Genomic DNA, 16,759 nt, shown 5'->3' with positions numbered 1-16,759 from the left:
GTAGTAGCAGTAGCAGCATACAATCATTGTGGTGGTCATCATGATTTAGAGTTATGAATGATTTTTGGTCAAAGTGGACACTTTATATAGAAATTATATTGAAGAAAGATTTAAAACTGTGATATATATATATATATATATATATATATATATATATATATATATATATATATATATATATATATATATACACACACACACATATACATATATACATCCCTCTGCAGTCAACTTGCTCAGTTGTTCAAATTGTTTTCTTAACCGATAGGAGATATCAGGGCAGGGATATACAAATCCATTTGTCTGACTCCTGGGGCAACTCAATTTCGGTTCGGCCAAGCTCAAGTTTGCAAGACACTAGTCAACAGTTAAGTTCACAAAACTGAGAGATGGAGTTATTGAACGTCGGTGTCTGGATATAATACGGTAACTCACACGTGTATTTAGTAGTTATATGCAGTGCATGTTTCTTCTGTATACCTGGCATACAGCTTCTTTCATCTATTGTATGTGTTGTCTCCATCTTTTTCCTCAATATCAAAGCCAGTCTCGTATTTTCTCACACAGTAGACGTGATAATACGAATATTTATATTTTTAAACTAGTTTTTACGAACAACGACTAAATATTTATATTTTAACTTACCAATTACGTTGAAATCATAATATGTGTAAGAATCAGGGATTCGCTGACTTTCAGTTTCTAAGTTAGCCTCGAGCAGTTTATCAAAAATTTTCAAAGAATAGACGGTAATTGCAAAAAGTATAATTCGTGACATTTCGTTGGCAGATGTGTGTTTGGAAATAAAGGTAATCGTCTCTAACTATTACCTACCAGGAACATATCGCTCAAAGAGTGATTATATTCTGAAAATGTAGCACCAAACGGCGGCATTTATGATATGTTGTTTACGTAATATTTATAGGCAAAGAATTAGTGGACAAAAATAAATATTCTCAACGATTCTCAAAAGTTGTATACTCGAATATGTTGATGTATTTCTCTGATTTAAAGGTGACAATATCATAATTGTTAAGTAATTGGATAAAACAAGTGTTCAGAAATCCTAGAGTTGTGAATGTAAATAAGGAATTACAAACAGTCTTGCTTTAATTATATCTGTGTCTGTCTGTCTCTTAAAAATGTAGCTATTTCCAAAATAATTTCTGCCTATTCCTTTATCTGTCTGTATACATGTACATGTCTGCGTTTGCTCTTCCAACTACGTCTGGACCGCTCCGGTGGTCTAGTGGCTAGAGCGTCCGCCTCGGATGCGGAAGGTCGTGGGTTCGATCCCCGACCGAGTCATTCCAAAGACTTCTAAAAATGGTACTTACAGCTGCCTCGCTTGCCGCTTAGCATTAAGAGGTTCGTGTTAGAACTGGTCGGCCTGGTGTCAGGATAATTTGACTGGGTGGGACATAACGCTACATGTCTGCAGTATGATGCCCCAGCGCTAGACATCACTATAAACTATCACACTGCAGACATCGTAACGATATGACTGAAAAACTGTTAAAGCTACGTTAAAAATCCAATCACACACACACACGCAGAACTACGTCTGCTTTTGAGCTGTTTCCAATCTACAGATAGATAGATAGATATCATTAACTATCGACATATGGTTGTAAGGTGCCAATAGATACTCCAAGGAAAAGAAAGTTTCAATAAATATGATGCGATTTCCTTCAAATGTACCATATTTTGTCTTATTAAATTAATCATTTTGGAATATTATATTTTGGGCAAGCTAAAAATTTCCAAAGGCAAGTTCAATTTTCCAGTCAGCTTGCCCCGGGCAAGTTGACCTTCATAAAATTTGTAAATCCTTGTATAAAGGTAGATACACTCCATCTGATACGGTTCCATCCGTCCAAGAATAAAGGTACAGTTGAAGCTACAATTATAATGCAACTGGCATTCTGATGGGTGTGCGGTGATTTCACTTCCAGTTTTGCGTTGGTTCTGGTTCTGTTAATGCAATGCTCGTTTTCAGGCGCAGATAGATCATTTAACTGATATTCTTTGAGACCATTTCATACATTCCATCTCAGCATTATAAAATTAAAAAAACTAGACTGCCAACGGTAAGATTTTTTAAAAAACGAATATTTTATTCAAATTTGTACACGAAATAAATATGGAACACAAAACTTTAAGACGTTTAGATTGCATATTTGTATGTTGAAGAAACTATCTAAATCAAAATGGACCAATTTTACGTCGGAAATATTACTACAAAGCCTCGACGACAAGCATGGTAGTTTAAGATGGACTTCAAAGCGAAGGAAACACAAGGTCTAGGAGAAAACCACCGACCTTGGATAGCTGACATCTGATTTTGCATGTGCAGTCTTGCGGAAACATAGGCGCAAAACTGCATATCATAGCGCCCTGACAAACTAAGGAATATCAGAGCATTAAAGACAATTTAAGCAAACAATTAAATATATCGTTAATTATTTTAAATTTGCCATTTCATAAAATATTGAATTCTGGTCATTTTGTCTCTACGCCTGTTGAATTTGTCGATACAACTAAGGTCTACTAGCAGCAGATGAAGTAGTCATGGATACAGATGTTGTTGATGCAGTTATCGTCGTCGTCGTCGGTGTTGAATTTGTTGATACAACTAACGAAATAGTAATAGAAGCAGATGAATTCGTCCCGGATATAGACGTTGTTTTTGCAATTGTTGTCTTCGTCGTAGTTGTGTCTGTCATATTTGCTGTTGATGAAGTAGTCAAAATCATATCTGCTGTTGATGAAGTAGTCAACGTCATATTTGCTGTTGATGATGTAGTCAACGTCATATCTGCTGTTGATGAAGTAGTCAAAGTCATATTTGCTGTTGATGAAGTAGTCAATGTCATATTTGCTGTTGATGAAGGAGGCAACGTCATATCTGCTGAGGCGGGTGTAGATGGTATCATAACTGATGCTGATGTGTCTCTCACCAAGTCATATGAGATTATGTCCGGTTTGGATTTTACAACAACACTGGTGTTCTCCAGAGTTATGTTGAATTTGTCTGGAAATATATAGTTTTGTAGAACGTCCTCTATCTGATTCTTCAACGGAAGCATTCTGTTTTTCTGTTTGAATGTCGAGTTAAACTTAATAATGACACTTCCATTCCTTTAAAACAAGAAAACAAAGATACGCATATAAATATAACAGGTGCAGCCAAATAGAATAGATACGATAAATAAATAATACAGATACGAATCTATGTCTTAAAATGTATAATCGAAAGAAAGTGAAGCCAACAGTTTAAGTAACATTAACAAGCATTTTCCCCTGCAATACAAAATTAAAAAGACACTTACAATATTGTGAATTGAATTCAGACTTATCCTAAATGTCCTATCACAAGTCCTAAATGTCCTATCACAGGTCCTAAATGTCCTATCACAACTTCCAAAAATAGGGAATGTTCCGTGTGAATTCCAATAGTCTTGTATGTCCAGATATAACACAATGATGCAATCCAGAATGCCTTTTAATGAGTTCACAAAAATCGAAACTAATGGATTAATTCAAAAGTCAATAATCAATTTTGTAATTCCAGTGAATATTTTAAATTAATAATTCATCTGGAATTATCAGATTTCAACAACACAACGGTAAACTCGGATCACAAACAAATTCCGAAAGACTTATCTAAAACAGGAATTAGTTGTCTGCTTATCAAATCCCAATTTTTACACATCATTTTCACTTGACTTATATCATAACAGGATATGAAGCACTCCAAAATAAAAGCATAGTCTAATTGTAAATAAGCCATTACAAATATTAAGCACACAATATAAATTAAATATACATATCAATACCGACTCAGGAGAATATGGAGATGTGAAGATAAAATTTAAGTTTTTAGAAATGTATCGGTGAATAGATTTTGTGCTTCGATAAATTCCAATGGAAACCGAACTCAACAGTAAAAAGGGCGTGTCCATATCCAAATGATGGTTACAGAAGATTGTACCACACAGAAAAAGTTTTTCATAGAAGGCTGAATCAGACGGAAAAAGATGGTTACAGAAGCATGTACCAGACTGAAAAAGATGGTTACGGAAGGATGTACGAGACTGAAAAAGATGGGTACAGAAGCTGTACCAGACGGAAAAAGATGGATACAGACGGTTGTACCAGACTATAAAGAGATGGATACAGAAGGTTGTGCCAGATTGAATTTTATTTTTACAGAAGGTTGTACCAGACGTAAAAACAAGATAGTTATGAACAAATTTACCTATCGAGAGACCACAGATCACTCTACGTCTCGGTTTAGAGGATATACCGTATATCCTAGCTAACACGTTGAGTCCAGCAACAAACTGCACAGTCCCAGATCTTGCGATGCATAATGCCCTGGCAGATCTGGGTCTTTATAGTCTGCAAGGAGTAATCAATAGGATAAGGAACTGAGATCAAACTGTTTGCTACTGGACTCGTCCTTTTAGCGATTATATACGGTAGATAAAAATACAGCATGAAAATCGGCAAACAATCGTAGTTATTGTATACGTATATAATAATAGTTCACTTTTCTTTGAAATATATATTTTGTATGGTTGCCCGTGTCCATGTTGTATTGAACCTGTTTTGTAACAACATAATTGATTCGTTACCATGACTGAAGACATAACCTTCTGCGTGGTGATTGTTCGGCTTCTTTAGTATTAGATTTAGAGGTGGGGGGGGGCTTCAGTTTTTACAAAATGTTTTGTAATAAATTGGTAGTTATACCAAGAAAGGCCGGAGTGATAATTAAATAAAAAACAATTCAAGCTCGATCAAGTTGTTAATAGAAAGTCTAACTTTGATTATTGTCTTAATATCATAACATTCATTCTTTTTGTTAACATACTCACTCAAATCCGTCTATCTCTGAACGAGTGTAAAAATCAGCAAGACTGCTGTTTTTCAAACGACGATCTACCTGTTAAAATTCAAGACAATAAACAAATAATTATGTTTCTTTACTAATTAGAGTAAAAAGTATTCCCGATCAAAAGCTGGAATTTCCCCTTTTCTTTAAACTCAAAATAGTTCATTTTTTTTAAATCAAGGTTGTACCCTTTGTGTTAAAAAAAGTTTATGATGACACTGAAAAATCATCTGCATGTATGGGACGTTTCTTTTGACTGATGAATAATGTGATACATTAGTTTCCAGCTTTCAAAGAACATGTATCTTTAAAATTTTATAGTTTTCTCTGGTGATGCATTCATGGAAGTTGTTATCATTTTCCTCATATTGGACTAAAATATTTAAAATATCGGGATGACGAATACAAAAAATCCGATATCAAAGCAACACAATACTGCAGCTAAAGCTATTATTATTGTATCAAGCTGACATTTAGGGACCCTGTCGCAGTATGTAGTATAAACATTACAACGAAGGAGGATACGCAAGTAAGGTGATCCCTGCTGACTAGCATTGGAGGTAACATAGCACTACACCGTCCACAAAACAAGGTCCCTTATCAACACGACAGGTAGATTCTCTATTATTGGCATGTCTTTCAGAAGCATTAGACAGTTCCGATACAGAGTACGCGTGTTGAAGGGTGTGCAATAAAGAATGACAAATTTGGAAAGTTTGATTATACTGCCGAGTGTCGAGTACTGCATTATTCGTATAACGGAGTTGTTGTTGTTGCTGCTGCTGTGGGGTTTAACGCCATCTTTCAGCATACGATAGGCTATACATGGCGGCCAGCATTAATGGTGGAGGAAGAGCCCGGGAAAACCCCGGGAAGAACCACCGACCCACGAGAAGCTACTAGCAAGCTTTCTCACATACCCACATTGGCCGAATCCGAGACTCGAACCCACGCAGACAGAGGTGAGATGGCAGTGATCCGTAACGGAGAGCGCTTTAGACCACTCGGCCACTCGCCCCCCCCCCCCATAACGTAGTAATCAGGGAGATAATAGTGCGTTTGCATTAAAATACATAATATTATTTCCGTGTTGAACAAAGCAGAACCATCACACACACACACACGCACACAACATACATGCAATACATACATACATACACACACACACACACATACATACATATATATATATATATATATATATATATATATATATATATATATATATATATATATATATATATATATATATATATATATATATATAAAACACATCATATCAGTATTGTTCAACGACGAACAAAATGGTACGTTTGCCATATGATATCCGAAAGGTTCATTCTACAAGTACCGCAGACGGATGACAGCAGCTGTCCGTACTTCAAACTGTGAATGCTGTCCAAATCTCAGATTGTAAACGTTGTTCATACCGGAAACTGTGAACGCTGTATATATCTCAAGATATGAACACTGATAAATGTTCTAGCTGAATGACTTCTGCTGTATCACACAACAGTTAAATATATGAACCCATCTATGGGGTACTTATCCTTACGCCAGTTTTCAGCATATGATAGGCTGGCTATACATGGAGGCCAGCTTATTTGGTGGAGGAAGAACCCGAGAAGACCGGGAATAGCCACCGGCCGACGGGAATCTATTGGTAAGCTTCTTCATATACCCGCGTTGGTCGAGCCGAGACTCAGTCACACGCGGACAGAGGTGAGATGTGTGAGGAATCTGGAAAGCCAAGCGCCTTAGACTACTCAGCTACCCAGGGCCCCTGAGTACCAATGCATTTTATAAAATGCGTGTATCTCGAAAGATCATGTACATTATTGTAGACCACGTTGTTTATCCGGTCAAAACGTCGTTGCTCCTCGCCATAACGCTTTGGAATATAATATTAGCCAAGATTTGATTGTAGACTTAATGTTTTGTTCGTTGTTAAATTCGTGTTACAGTCAAGTGCAGAAAATAAGTTTGCAGATGTCGAAATCTGTATGTCGCTGTATATTCCTCACATTAAACAAGCTGCATAACTATATAAGGCAGTCAACCGGAGGTCTCCAATATCTATTCAGTGGTCATTCATTAAAGACATCTGTAAAGGTCCACTAGGGTTGTTGTCATTGATATGTTATACCATTTTATACCATACCCGTATGGTATCTAGCCCCAGAGTGCTTGGTAAAAAGGCATTTCTATTTCGGCCAGGATTATTTTACCCTATGTTAGACACTGAAAATGAACCCCTATCTATATTGATTGAAAAAAGCAGCAATCCCGTTTTAGATAGACTTTAAATTTGAACCCCATGACCAGAGTTTTGGGACATATCTATAACTATTTATATAGCGAGTGTCCCACCACCCTCTCCCTACGCCAGTAGTAACCTCGACAAAATTACTGTCTCATCGAACTATCTTGATCTGTGCTATTCCGGTGGACCAATAAACCTGTGACAAGGTGAAAGTTCATAATTTTTTCTATAGGACAAACATAGAAATGTTTGGACATTTTTGTCTATTATGTCAAAAATTGATATTTAAGAAAATCATATAACTACATTGTGCCTTACCAGTGCTATGAATTCTTCTGACAATTTTTTGTATCGGACGGAATCACTGCTAGCCAAATCATCCGTGTAGTTCAAATTATCAAATGCAATTTTTATTCGGACTCTACCTAAAATGAAGAACAAGAGCAGATATTTAAAAATTAGTTGGAAAGTAGTTCGTGTTCTATCAAATAATATCAAGTAACTATGCTGTACAATGTTAAATTTTACGTCAATAACTTCTACGCAAATTTGTCGTTTTCATAATTGACATTTCTCTGAAGTCACCGCACATTATATATCTTATGATTTTGTTTATTGTAACGATAAACTATCTGATTCAGTTATTATTAGTTTGAATAACTGTGTATTTATGGTACGAAAAAGAGTGTCAAAATAATTATTTAATGGCAGTGAAATGGAAAACGAGCAAGACTGGGATTTCGACCTTTCACTGCGTCACTTTTATTTACTTTCTACTTACCTACAATTTCCCCTGGTAATTCTGTAATAAAAATAAATAATTGCCAAATTTATGGTATAAAGCTTTAAACACCAGTTAATATTACTAATGCGTATTAGAAACAAAGAAATGTAGCATAGCTTAAACGGAATTACTTTGTCTGCCGTCTTCGCTACCAAGGGTTGCCAACCAACTTTGTTTCACCTCGGTCCTTTCCTGATGGAATATGTTGGAAATAATTTCCTGTTTTTTGGTATTTGAGCATATCTGTAATACGCGTAAGAGTTTTAAATTTAGGATCTTTTTATACTAGATTTCTGATAGTCAGTAGCTGTGTGTTTTAAGGCTCTATGCTGCACTCGGAACAGCAGAATAAAAGAAAGTTCCCGATGCAAGAAAACGTGCACCATTTTCATACCTACAACTCTAGAATTTGATTAAGGTTACGTGTTCTTATTTTGAACGAGGTGTCAATAGGCTAGTTATTATTTATTCTTTAAAAAATGTACAATATAAGGGAGGAGTTGAGAGTAACAGTTACGCTGTATGTTAGGAATTAAAATGATATAGTCAGTAAATGCAGATAGTGTGCAATTCATTTGCAAGTACCTTCATGTAAGAAGGGTTCAAAATGAGATGATACACCAGGCATACCTTGTGTAATACGTAACACGTCAGCTTTCTTCTGTGCTTATTTCATTATTAAATGCACAAGTAAATGTAAACTGTATACAATAGAAGAACGGTCGTTTGTAAGTTGATCTTGACGCAGATGGGGTGGGATCTTTTATCCACTCATCCTGGCAAAATAATGGTAAGTTATCATATGTGCTTTATAAACTAAGTCGCTCATCTTGTTCAAACGTCGAATTACGAGCTTAATTATATATATATATATATATATATATATATATATATATATATATATATATATATATATATATATATATATATATATATATATATATATATATATATATAACACAACACAACACAACACAAAATGTTTCCACTTCACAGGTAAATTATTTTCGGATATACTTAAAAGACGTAGATTACCGTTTCATTATATATTTTATATTATTTTACATTATATATTTTTAAGTAAAAACCGTCGATTTGCATGGATACTTTTATATTTTACTTCAATGCGATTAACAACTACACCACAATATTGGTAACAAGAAGATTCACATTTTACAATTTTACAATAATTTTGGAACAACGCGGTGTTACAAATTTAGCATATCATGTATCAAATTGTGTGTTTTGTCAAAATAATGACGTAATTCAGTCAACGAAGTCGCTCGTAATTACGATCTTTTTCCGGAGTGCTCCAAAAGTAATGATGTGATACATTCGACAGTGACTAATCTAATGATTTGTTTTCACAGACGTCATGAATGTTTATGTAAAGACCACGCACTCTGCGCCACCATTTTGCTTCGCTAACAAACTTTCGTGAACATCATGTATATTCAAGATAAAACGTCTGATTTAATCGTCAATAAGAATACTTACTTCATCAAAATGATACATAGATGATACTTCATCAAAATGATACATAGATGATACTTCATCAAAATGATACATAGATGATACTTGAAATCAATGTCCCTGAAGCACGAAAGACAAAATAAAGCTGGACGTTTCCTGGCTTATATCGAAAGATGGAATATTGAAGCTGAAACGCAATCGCGCATTATTTGACGGAATACTGAAGTTGAACCGCAGTCATGCATATTATTATCCAACATAAATGCAGTTACTTCTGACAAATAGACAATATTGTGACTAGTTTTTTAAAATTATTTTGTATGAAGTCCCAAAGATTACCATCTTGAAAGACTGTTTCTAGAAAATTATTTCCAGGATACAATATCAGTTATAGAATTAAAATTTCATAGCAGAACTTTCATGTACAAATACTTTTCGCGAAAGCAAATGCTTGTGCTAAAAACAGCTGATAAACCAGTTTTAATTAGTACGTTCAAATATTGTATTTGTGGTGGAGATGATAGACGGATGATGATATTGAATGAAGGCGAGAACTGTTGAAAAATGTTTCATCTTCATTGTATTAAAATGAAACATTTACTAAACGAACGATGACTTTGTGTCGAATGCCAAAACTGAGTTTTCTTGAATTGCTTTAGAAATATGAAATTAGATATTAACGAGTGGCTTTTAACTTGAACGATAACCAAATGATTGATTTCAACCATTGAAATTGAAAATAATTACGTGTTTCTACCTGTTTGTGTATCCATTTTTAAGCGTATGTTTCTTAACGAATCTATTCGTTTATGAGAGAATAACAAAAGTGTTTTATTCGAAAAGAAAAAGAGGAAACGTCGACCATTCGGTCTCTTGCGGTTGACGAGCACAACAGAAGGTGATGCATTAGGATATCCTTACGTACAAAATGGGACGTATCATCATAAGTTTCTGGGAAGAACAGTGTTGTTAAGTGCCAGTATGTATGGTTAGGGAATACAAATGGCGGATATCAGAGTAAACACGCTTTCTGATGTCACTTGAAAACAATGGATAACGACAACAATCGGAGGTGGCGAGATGGAATGAAAGTAAGCTTGCAGGCGTTCCTTATGATATTTGAGAAGAAAAAAGTGGATTATATAAAATATGACTTGGGTGAAAAAATGGTAATCAGCTGTAGCGATGAAATACACAATGAAGGGTGGACTTGGACTGAAGACAATCCGACATAACGGTTTACAACGGTGACGTCATCAAAACTTGAGTACCAGCTTTCGATTGAAATCGGTTGACCTACGAATGTCGACAATCAGCATAGGATTAATTCGTACATTGTGGAAAATGACAGGGTATCTCAATTTGGATGGAGAAGTACATGGCTCATAATGGGAATAAACGTCGATGTTATCTGGTTTTAATGGAACCAACGGATGTTTAGGATAAATATCTTCAAGATACACTATTTTTCAGACGATATACTACTTTTTGCACGTAACGGCGGCATTGGGGATTTAACTAACAACAGCGTTCGTTCATTTACAGTTACTTGTAGTTTCATCAGTTTTCCAAATGAACGTATTTTTAGGGAGGATGTCTATAATTGCTGTGGTACATCAGCTGTCAGAGAGATCTCACAGTGTAATAGTGAAAGTTGTGCTACTTTCTACGGGTGTTAGAGAAACATGTACAGATTGATACGGAAAATCTCAGTCTATGTCAGCAATAGACGTGAGGACAATCCATTCGTACGTGCGTATATACATACATACATACATACATACATACATACATACATACATACTGTTATGTATACCAATATTTTCAATTATACAAACCTTGTTGGCTGTGCTCTTTGTTATTGGTTTTGCTCCTTCTTGTTACTTGTTTTAAGCGCATAGAGTCGTAACAAAGAAAATGGGTGGATCGCTCCAGATTTGAATATTTCATTGATTTGAATATTCAGCTAGATTACAAAGGTTTTTGAAATTGAAATTTTACTTTGGTTTGAAATTTTCTTAGTCCCTGATATTTTAATTTCACACATTTGGGAAATTTCATCGTAACGTCTAAATTACATGACTTTGTTGCAGATCCTACATATGAGGGGTTCGATTCCTTAAATAAAAGAGGAGCTGCTTAAGCTTTCAAGAGAGTATGTTCTTTAGGAAGCGAAGGCTTCTTTAATAAAGCAGGAGATAAAGATTATTTTGATTCATTATTTGGTGAAAAATTGTATTCTTGACAAAAGTGATTCGGGTTTGATTGGGAAGTCTTCGTCTGGTTTGCATAGGACATTAATGGAATTGCACTTAAAATCACGATGGAAATAAAGTTAAGTAAACTTCAGCTTCAGCAGGATGCAACGCAAAAACAAAAAGAATAATGCAAAAGCAAAAAATTAAAAAGAGAGAGCAAGAGAAGTACAAAAGGAAAAGAGAAAGATCCAAATATGCGATCAAAATGCAATAGAAAGAGAAATAGAAAGAAATGCAAATGAAATTTAAATTTTAAAAAAATTATAACTGACACGTAGAACACACTTTCCCATTATACACAAGATCAGAGTTTGATTGCTACCAGTCATATTAGGTTGTTATCCACTTTGAATGAAAAGAATTTAGATAAATATTTTCTTCGTTTTGAGAAAATGCTGAAAATTTGAAATGACCCAACCAGCAATCAACGTTGTTATTACAAAGTGTTCTTATTGGCAAAGCTAGTGAAGTCTGCACTTCACTCTCATCGGAACAAAGTGGTGATTATGGTGTGCTCAAGGAATTTATCTTTAAGATTATCAGTAGGTGCCTGAGATATGTCGTCAAAGATTTAGAAATTGTAGAAAAAGAAATTACTCAGACTTATAGTGAGTTTGCATGGGAGAAAGAACAACTATTTAATAGATGTTGCATAGCCAAGATGGTTGACAAATATTATGATAACCTCAGACAACTCATATTGATTGAAGAGTTTAAGAATTCTATCAGTATCAACCTCGACGAGAATAAGGTTGAAACCTTAGAACAGGCAGCTAATTTAGCCGATGACTATTGTTTGAAACATATGGTTTCATTCTTAAATAAATCTTCCTCTCAGCAGGTTTGTTTTGTTTTTTTTTTTTTGTTTTTTTTTACAAATTCAGTCTCACTTAAATACTTCCAAATCTCAAACTGGTACAACTATTAGGAATCACATTTCTGACAAGATTGATCAAACTCCTTATGTATTCCTACGTGCACTGAGTGCAAGAAAAAAGTCACGTTACTTCTGATATGCTGTTGGTTGATAATTAAGCAACAGGATAAAAAGTTGTTCCAAATGTTCTTGTTTCAAAGAAGTCAAGGTCACCCTCGTGTATTGAACAAAATAGATTTGTCTAATTTTATTATGGAAAATTATAAACCATTAAAGTCGAAAAGTCCTGTATCACTTATTGATGATTATGCCAAGCCTATTCCGATTCAGATGTTAAGAAACACGGGAGCTTCTCAATCATTTTTTGTAAAGTACTTTGGTTTTTCAGAGAAGCCTTCTTCTAGTGAAAGTGTCCTTATTCAGTCAATAGAGTGTTTAGTTTTTAATGTTACTCGCCATTGTGTTAATTTGTCATCAGACTTAGTCTTAGAACCTGTGACTAAAGGAGCGATGAATTCTTTGCCTCTCGAGGGTGTTCATTTATTACTAAGTAAAGACCTATATGGTGATACGGTTGTGGTTAATCCAAGCCTTGTAAGGATCCAAGAGCTGGTTATACTGAAATTGAAATCCCTTGGTTATATCCCGGTTGCTCAGTTCCTAGAGCCATGACAAGGAAAGCTCTTGAGAATTATGTTCCTTTAAAGACAGTTTTGGGTTGTAACATAGTAATTCTTCTGTATTGTTGAGACATCGTTACAAAACAGACTAACATTTTGAATACCTTTGGAATTCACTCGGATTACTCGAAACTTATTGATTTGATAGAACATTTAGGACTTTAGGAATTAATTCACCATAATGTAAGTTAGTTTTAACCCTTTCATTCTGTATCCTGGGAAAATAAATTATATTTTCAATTATACAAAACCTACCTACCTACCTACATACATACATATATACATACAAACATACATACATACATATATACATACATACATACTACCTGCATAATATGCATGCATGCATACATACATACATACTACATACATACATCCTACCTACCTACCTACATACATACATACTACATACTGCATGCATACATACTACCTACATATACATACTACATACCTACTACCTACCTACCTACCTACCTACATACATACATACATGCATGCATGCATGCATGCATACATACGTGCTACCTACATACATATTACCTGCATACATACTACCTACATACATACATACATACTACATACATACATACATACATACATACATACATACTACCTACCTACCTACGTACATGCATACATACATACATATTTCCAAAAAGATATCAATAGACTGACATACGCTGTACAAGATAAATAAATAAATAAATATATATATATATATATATATATATATATATATATATATATATATATATATATATATATATATATATATATATATATGTATATGTATATGTATATATATGTATATATATTGGTTGGTTGGTACGTGTCCCTTACCTGGGAAAAGTTTCCAAATGAATAGATATTCCACCAAAGCGGTAACACAGAGCCAGAAAATTGTGATGAATATCCTCAACTTCACATTAAATTCACGTGTCCCTCTTGACATCTTTGGCTCTATCTTCATTCCTCGCTTACTGAATATATATATATATATATATATATATATATATATATATATATATATATAGACACACACACACATATATGTGTGTATATAATATATGTGGGTATATATATATATATATATATATATATATATATATATATATATATATATATATATATATATATATATATATATATATATATATATATATATATATATATATGTTTGCAGTGTCTTCAAGCAGTCAGTGAGAAATAGTCCACTTTAATTCAGACTGGAGTTAGTAATATGAAAGTGGACTTGAAAGTATAAAATCACACACATGGGCGGTTCCAGGAATACCTTTTTCTTATTGGGGGGGGGGGGAGCTGGATCAGGTCAAGTGTTGGGGAGTGGGATCCAAAGTTTTAAAATGGCCCTGACTTTCCTCGAAGGGGCACGAAAGCGAAAGTCTACGTGCCTATTTACTCATAGTGTGCATAATACCCAATAAACGTTGGCAAGAATAAAACAATGGTCAAATTTCCATTGACAAGTGGCTACGCGCGCGCGTGTGTGTGTGTCTGTGTGTAAAGTATTTTTAGCCTGAGGTGGGACCGCACACCCCAGACCCACCCCCGATCTGCCCCTGGGCGGGAATCTGTTGGATGGAACCCTGGGTTCCAATGAGCGAAAGCTCCTGTTTCCATCGCGCACTTCTAACCATATAACTGCAAGGAAGGCTTACTCTAGGAAATGTTCCGTCTGTTTCGCGCTCAACGTTTTTTGTGGTTTGTTTACATAATTGACAATAATGTCTCTCCGGGATGGCATATAATTCACACTTCATGACGAATGCAAGTTACCAGTCACTGTAAGAATTCAATATTTTTAACTATATTGAAGCAAATAGAAATTACCTGTCCCAGCTGTTAAAAATAAATAAAACATCTCGATGTCTGTACTTTTTAAGTTCGTTGAGAGGACGCACTTTAATCCAGACGAGATATGTAACAGTGGTACCCCCCCCCCCAACTGCAAAGCACAATTTCGAAACTAGTTTTTGTACCGAGAACACCCGGAATACTTTAAAGAACATACATGGTTCACAAAAGGTGACAAGTAAATACAAACACTTACAGCAGATATGTGAATTAGTTTTAAAAATACCCTAATCCCCCATGTACAAATTCCGGGTGTTACATGTTGACAATAGTTCCACTACACTTACCCTTCTTCCATGTCAAAGGACATAATTGTATTAAAGTTTCCTCCTTCAGTATCCATTCTCACATACTTACAGGTCTCTCGTGGTTTTCATATCTTTGTTAGCGGCAATTCTACAAAAATTACTTTTTAAATCGAAAGAAACTTATTACTGTTCTTAGGTATGATTCTAGACGTCATCCATATGGCCCGCCTATCCCGTCAGCATTGTTGTGTCACATGTTAGCAAACCTGTTAAGTTCCTGCTTGACAGGTAAGTTCCAAGTATAATGCAAGTCTCAAATTGCAGGCAGTGACGACATGCAAATATAAGGCGAGTGTCTTGCATTCTTCAATTATTACGCCCGGGCGCACACTTTGAAGTGAAGAACATGTTCGTTATATCGCCAAGAATTGTGGATTTACTCCCCTTTGTCCATATGATTTATTTCTCGTTTTTGTATGAATACATTGTCGGGTGTTTATTTTACATATGAAAATAAAAGTCACATAAACGTGGATAATATACCATAATCCTTTGAACAATGAGTTCATACACTGGAAAATCAAACGTCAATAATGCAAAGAAATATAATTTTGTTTTCTCTTACTCTGTGTGTTTAAAATATATACATATATAAGTTAAACTAAAATTCCAAAACTAATACGAACATGAACGGAATCTGGAATATTAATATTAAAAATATGTCTGAGACTAAAAGCAATAATAAAATTCTGAAAAGAAAACGGAATTTAGCGGAGACTGAAAAATCTGGAACATTTTATTAAAAGTATAGCTGAGACTGAAAGCTAATATGAAATTTAACGAATAACAAAAAATAGTAGGACAAATGTCCCGAAAAAAGCAGTACCAAATTTCTCAAACTCTCACGGAGTATACCAGAGACGAAACATCTTTTTGAAAAATGCCCGAGACTTATTACGCCCGGGCGCACACTTTGAAAAACAACATTTAGCAAAGACTGAAAACACCTGAAAATTAATAATAAGACCGCTACTAAAAGTAACAATAATCCTGAAACTAATACGAAATTTAGTAGAGATTGAAAAGAAATCCTGGAAGCAATTTAAAGTTGTAGAAAGAATGTATATAAATTATAAGAGAAAAATTTAAATGTCTAAAATAATATTAACATTTTTAAAATGTGCACAAGTAAAACTTAAAACATTTATTATAACTAATTCAATTCAGACTGAAAATTCAAACAAAATTTAAACGTAAAATAAACTTAAAAATTGTTAAAAGGTTAACATTTTAAAAGAATACTTTAATTTAAAAAATATGTGAAACAACAAAATAGTTGCAAATTTTGTAATAAATATTTTACAAAATTTTAAAAATTTAAAAACAAAAAACATTTCATAA

General features: G+C 34.4%; 1 protein-coding gene across 2 annotated transcripts; it reads right to left on the bottom strand.

Moving 5' to 3' along the window:
- Positions 1-2,096: 2,096 nt before the first annotated feature.
- Positions 2,097-16,520, bottom strand: LOC149803120 (uncharacterized). Of its 2 annotated transcripts, XR_016420140.1 has the most exons (7): positions 15,398-16,520; positions 14,076-14,215; positions 7,945-7,965; positions 7,482-7,588; positions 4,884-4,951; positions 4,262-4,404; positions 3,004-3,141 (listed from the first exon to the last, which is right to left on the bottom strand). XR_016420140.1 is itself a non-coding variant. In XM_089952727.1 (6 exons), the coding sequence occupies exons 1-6, from the start codon at positions 15,451-15,453 to the stop codon at positions 2,541-2,543; spliced, it is 993 nt and encodes a 330-aa protein (XP_089808853.1). In that variant the 5' UTR covers positions 15,454-16,490; the 3' UTR covers positions 2,097-2,540. The 2 variants fall into 2 exon arrangements, 1 of the variants encoding a protein (XP_089808853.1); XM_089952727.1 differs by lacking the exon at positions 4,262-4,404 and having other exon boundaries at positions 2,097-3,141; positions 15,398-16,490.
- Positions 16,521-16,759: the final 239 nt, after the last annotated feature.

Source organism: Sinohyriopsis cumingii, chromosome 3 (assembly GCF_028554795.1).
Source record: "Sinohyriopsis cumingii isolate HCF-2022 chromosome 3, ASM2855479v2, whole genome shotgun sequence".
NCBI classification, from domain to species: domain Eukaryota; kingdom Metazoa; phylum Mollusca; class Bivalvia; order Unionida; family Unionidae; genus Sinohyriopsis; species Sinohyriopsis cumingii.
Note: the sequence above shows the minus strand (reverse complement) of the source record. Positions and strands in the feature narration are given on the sequence as shown.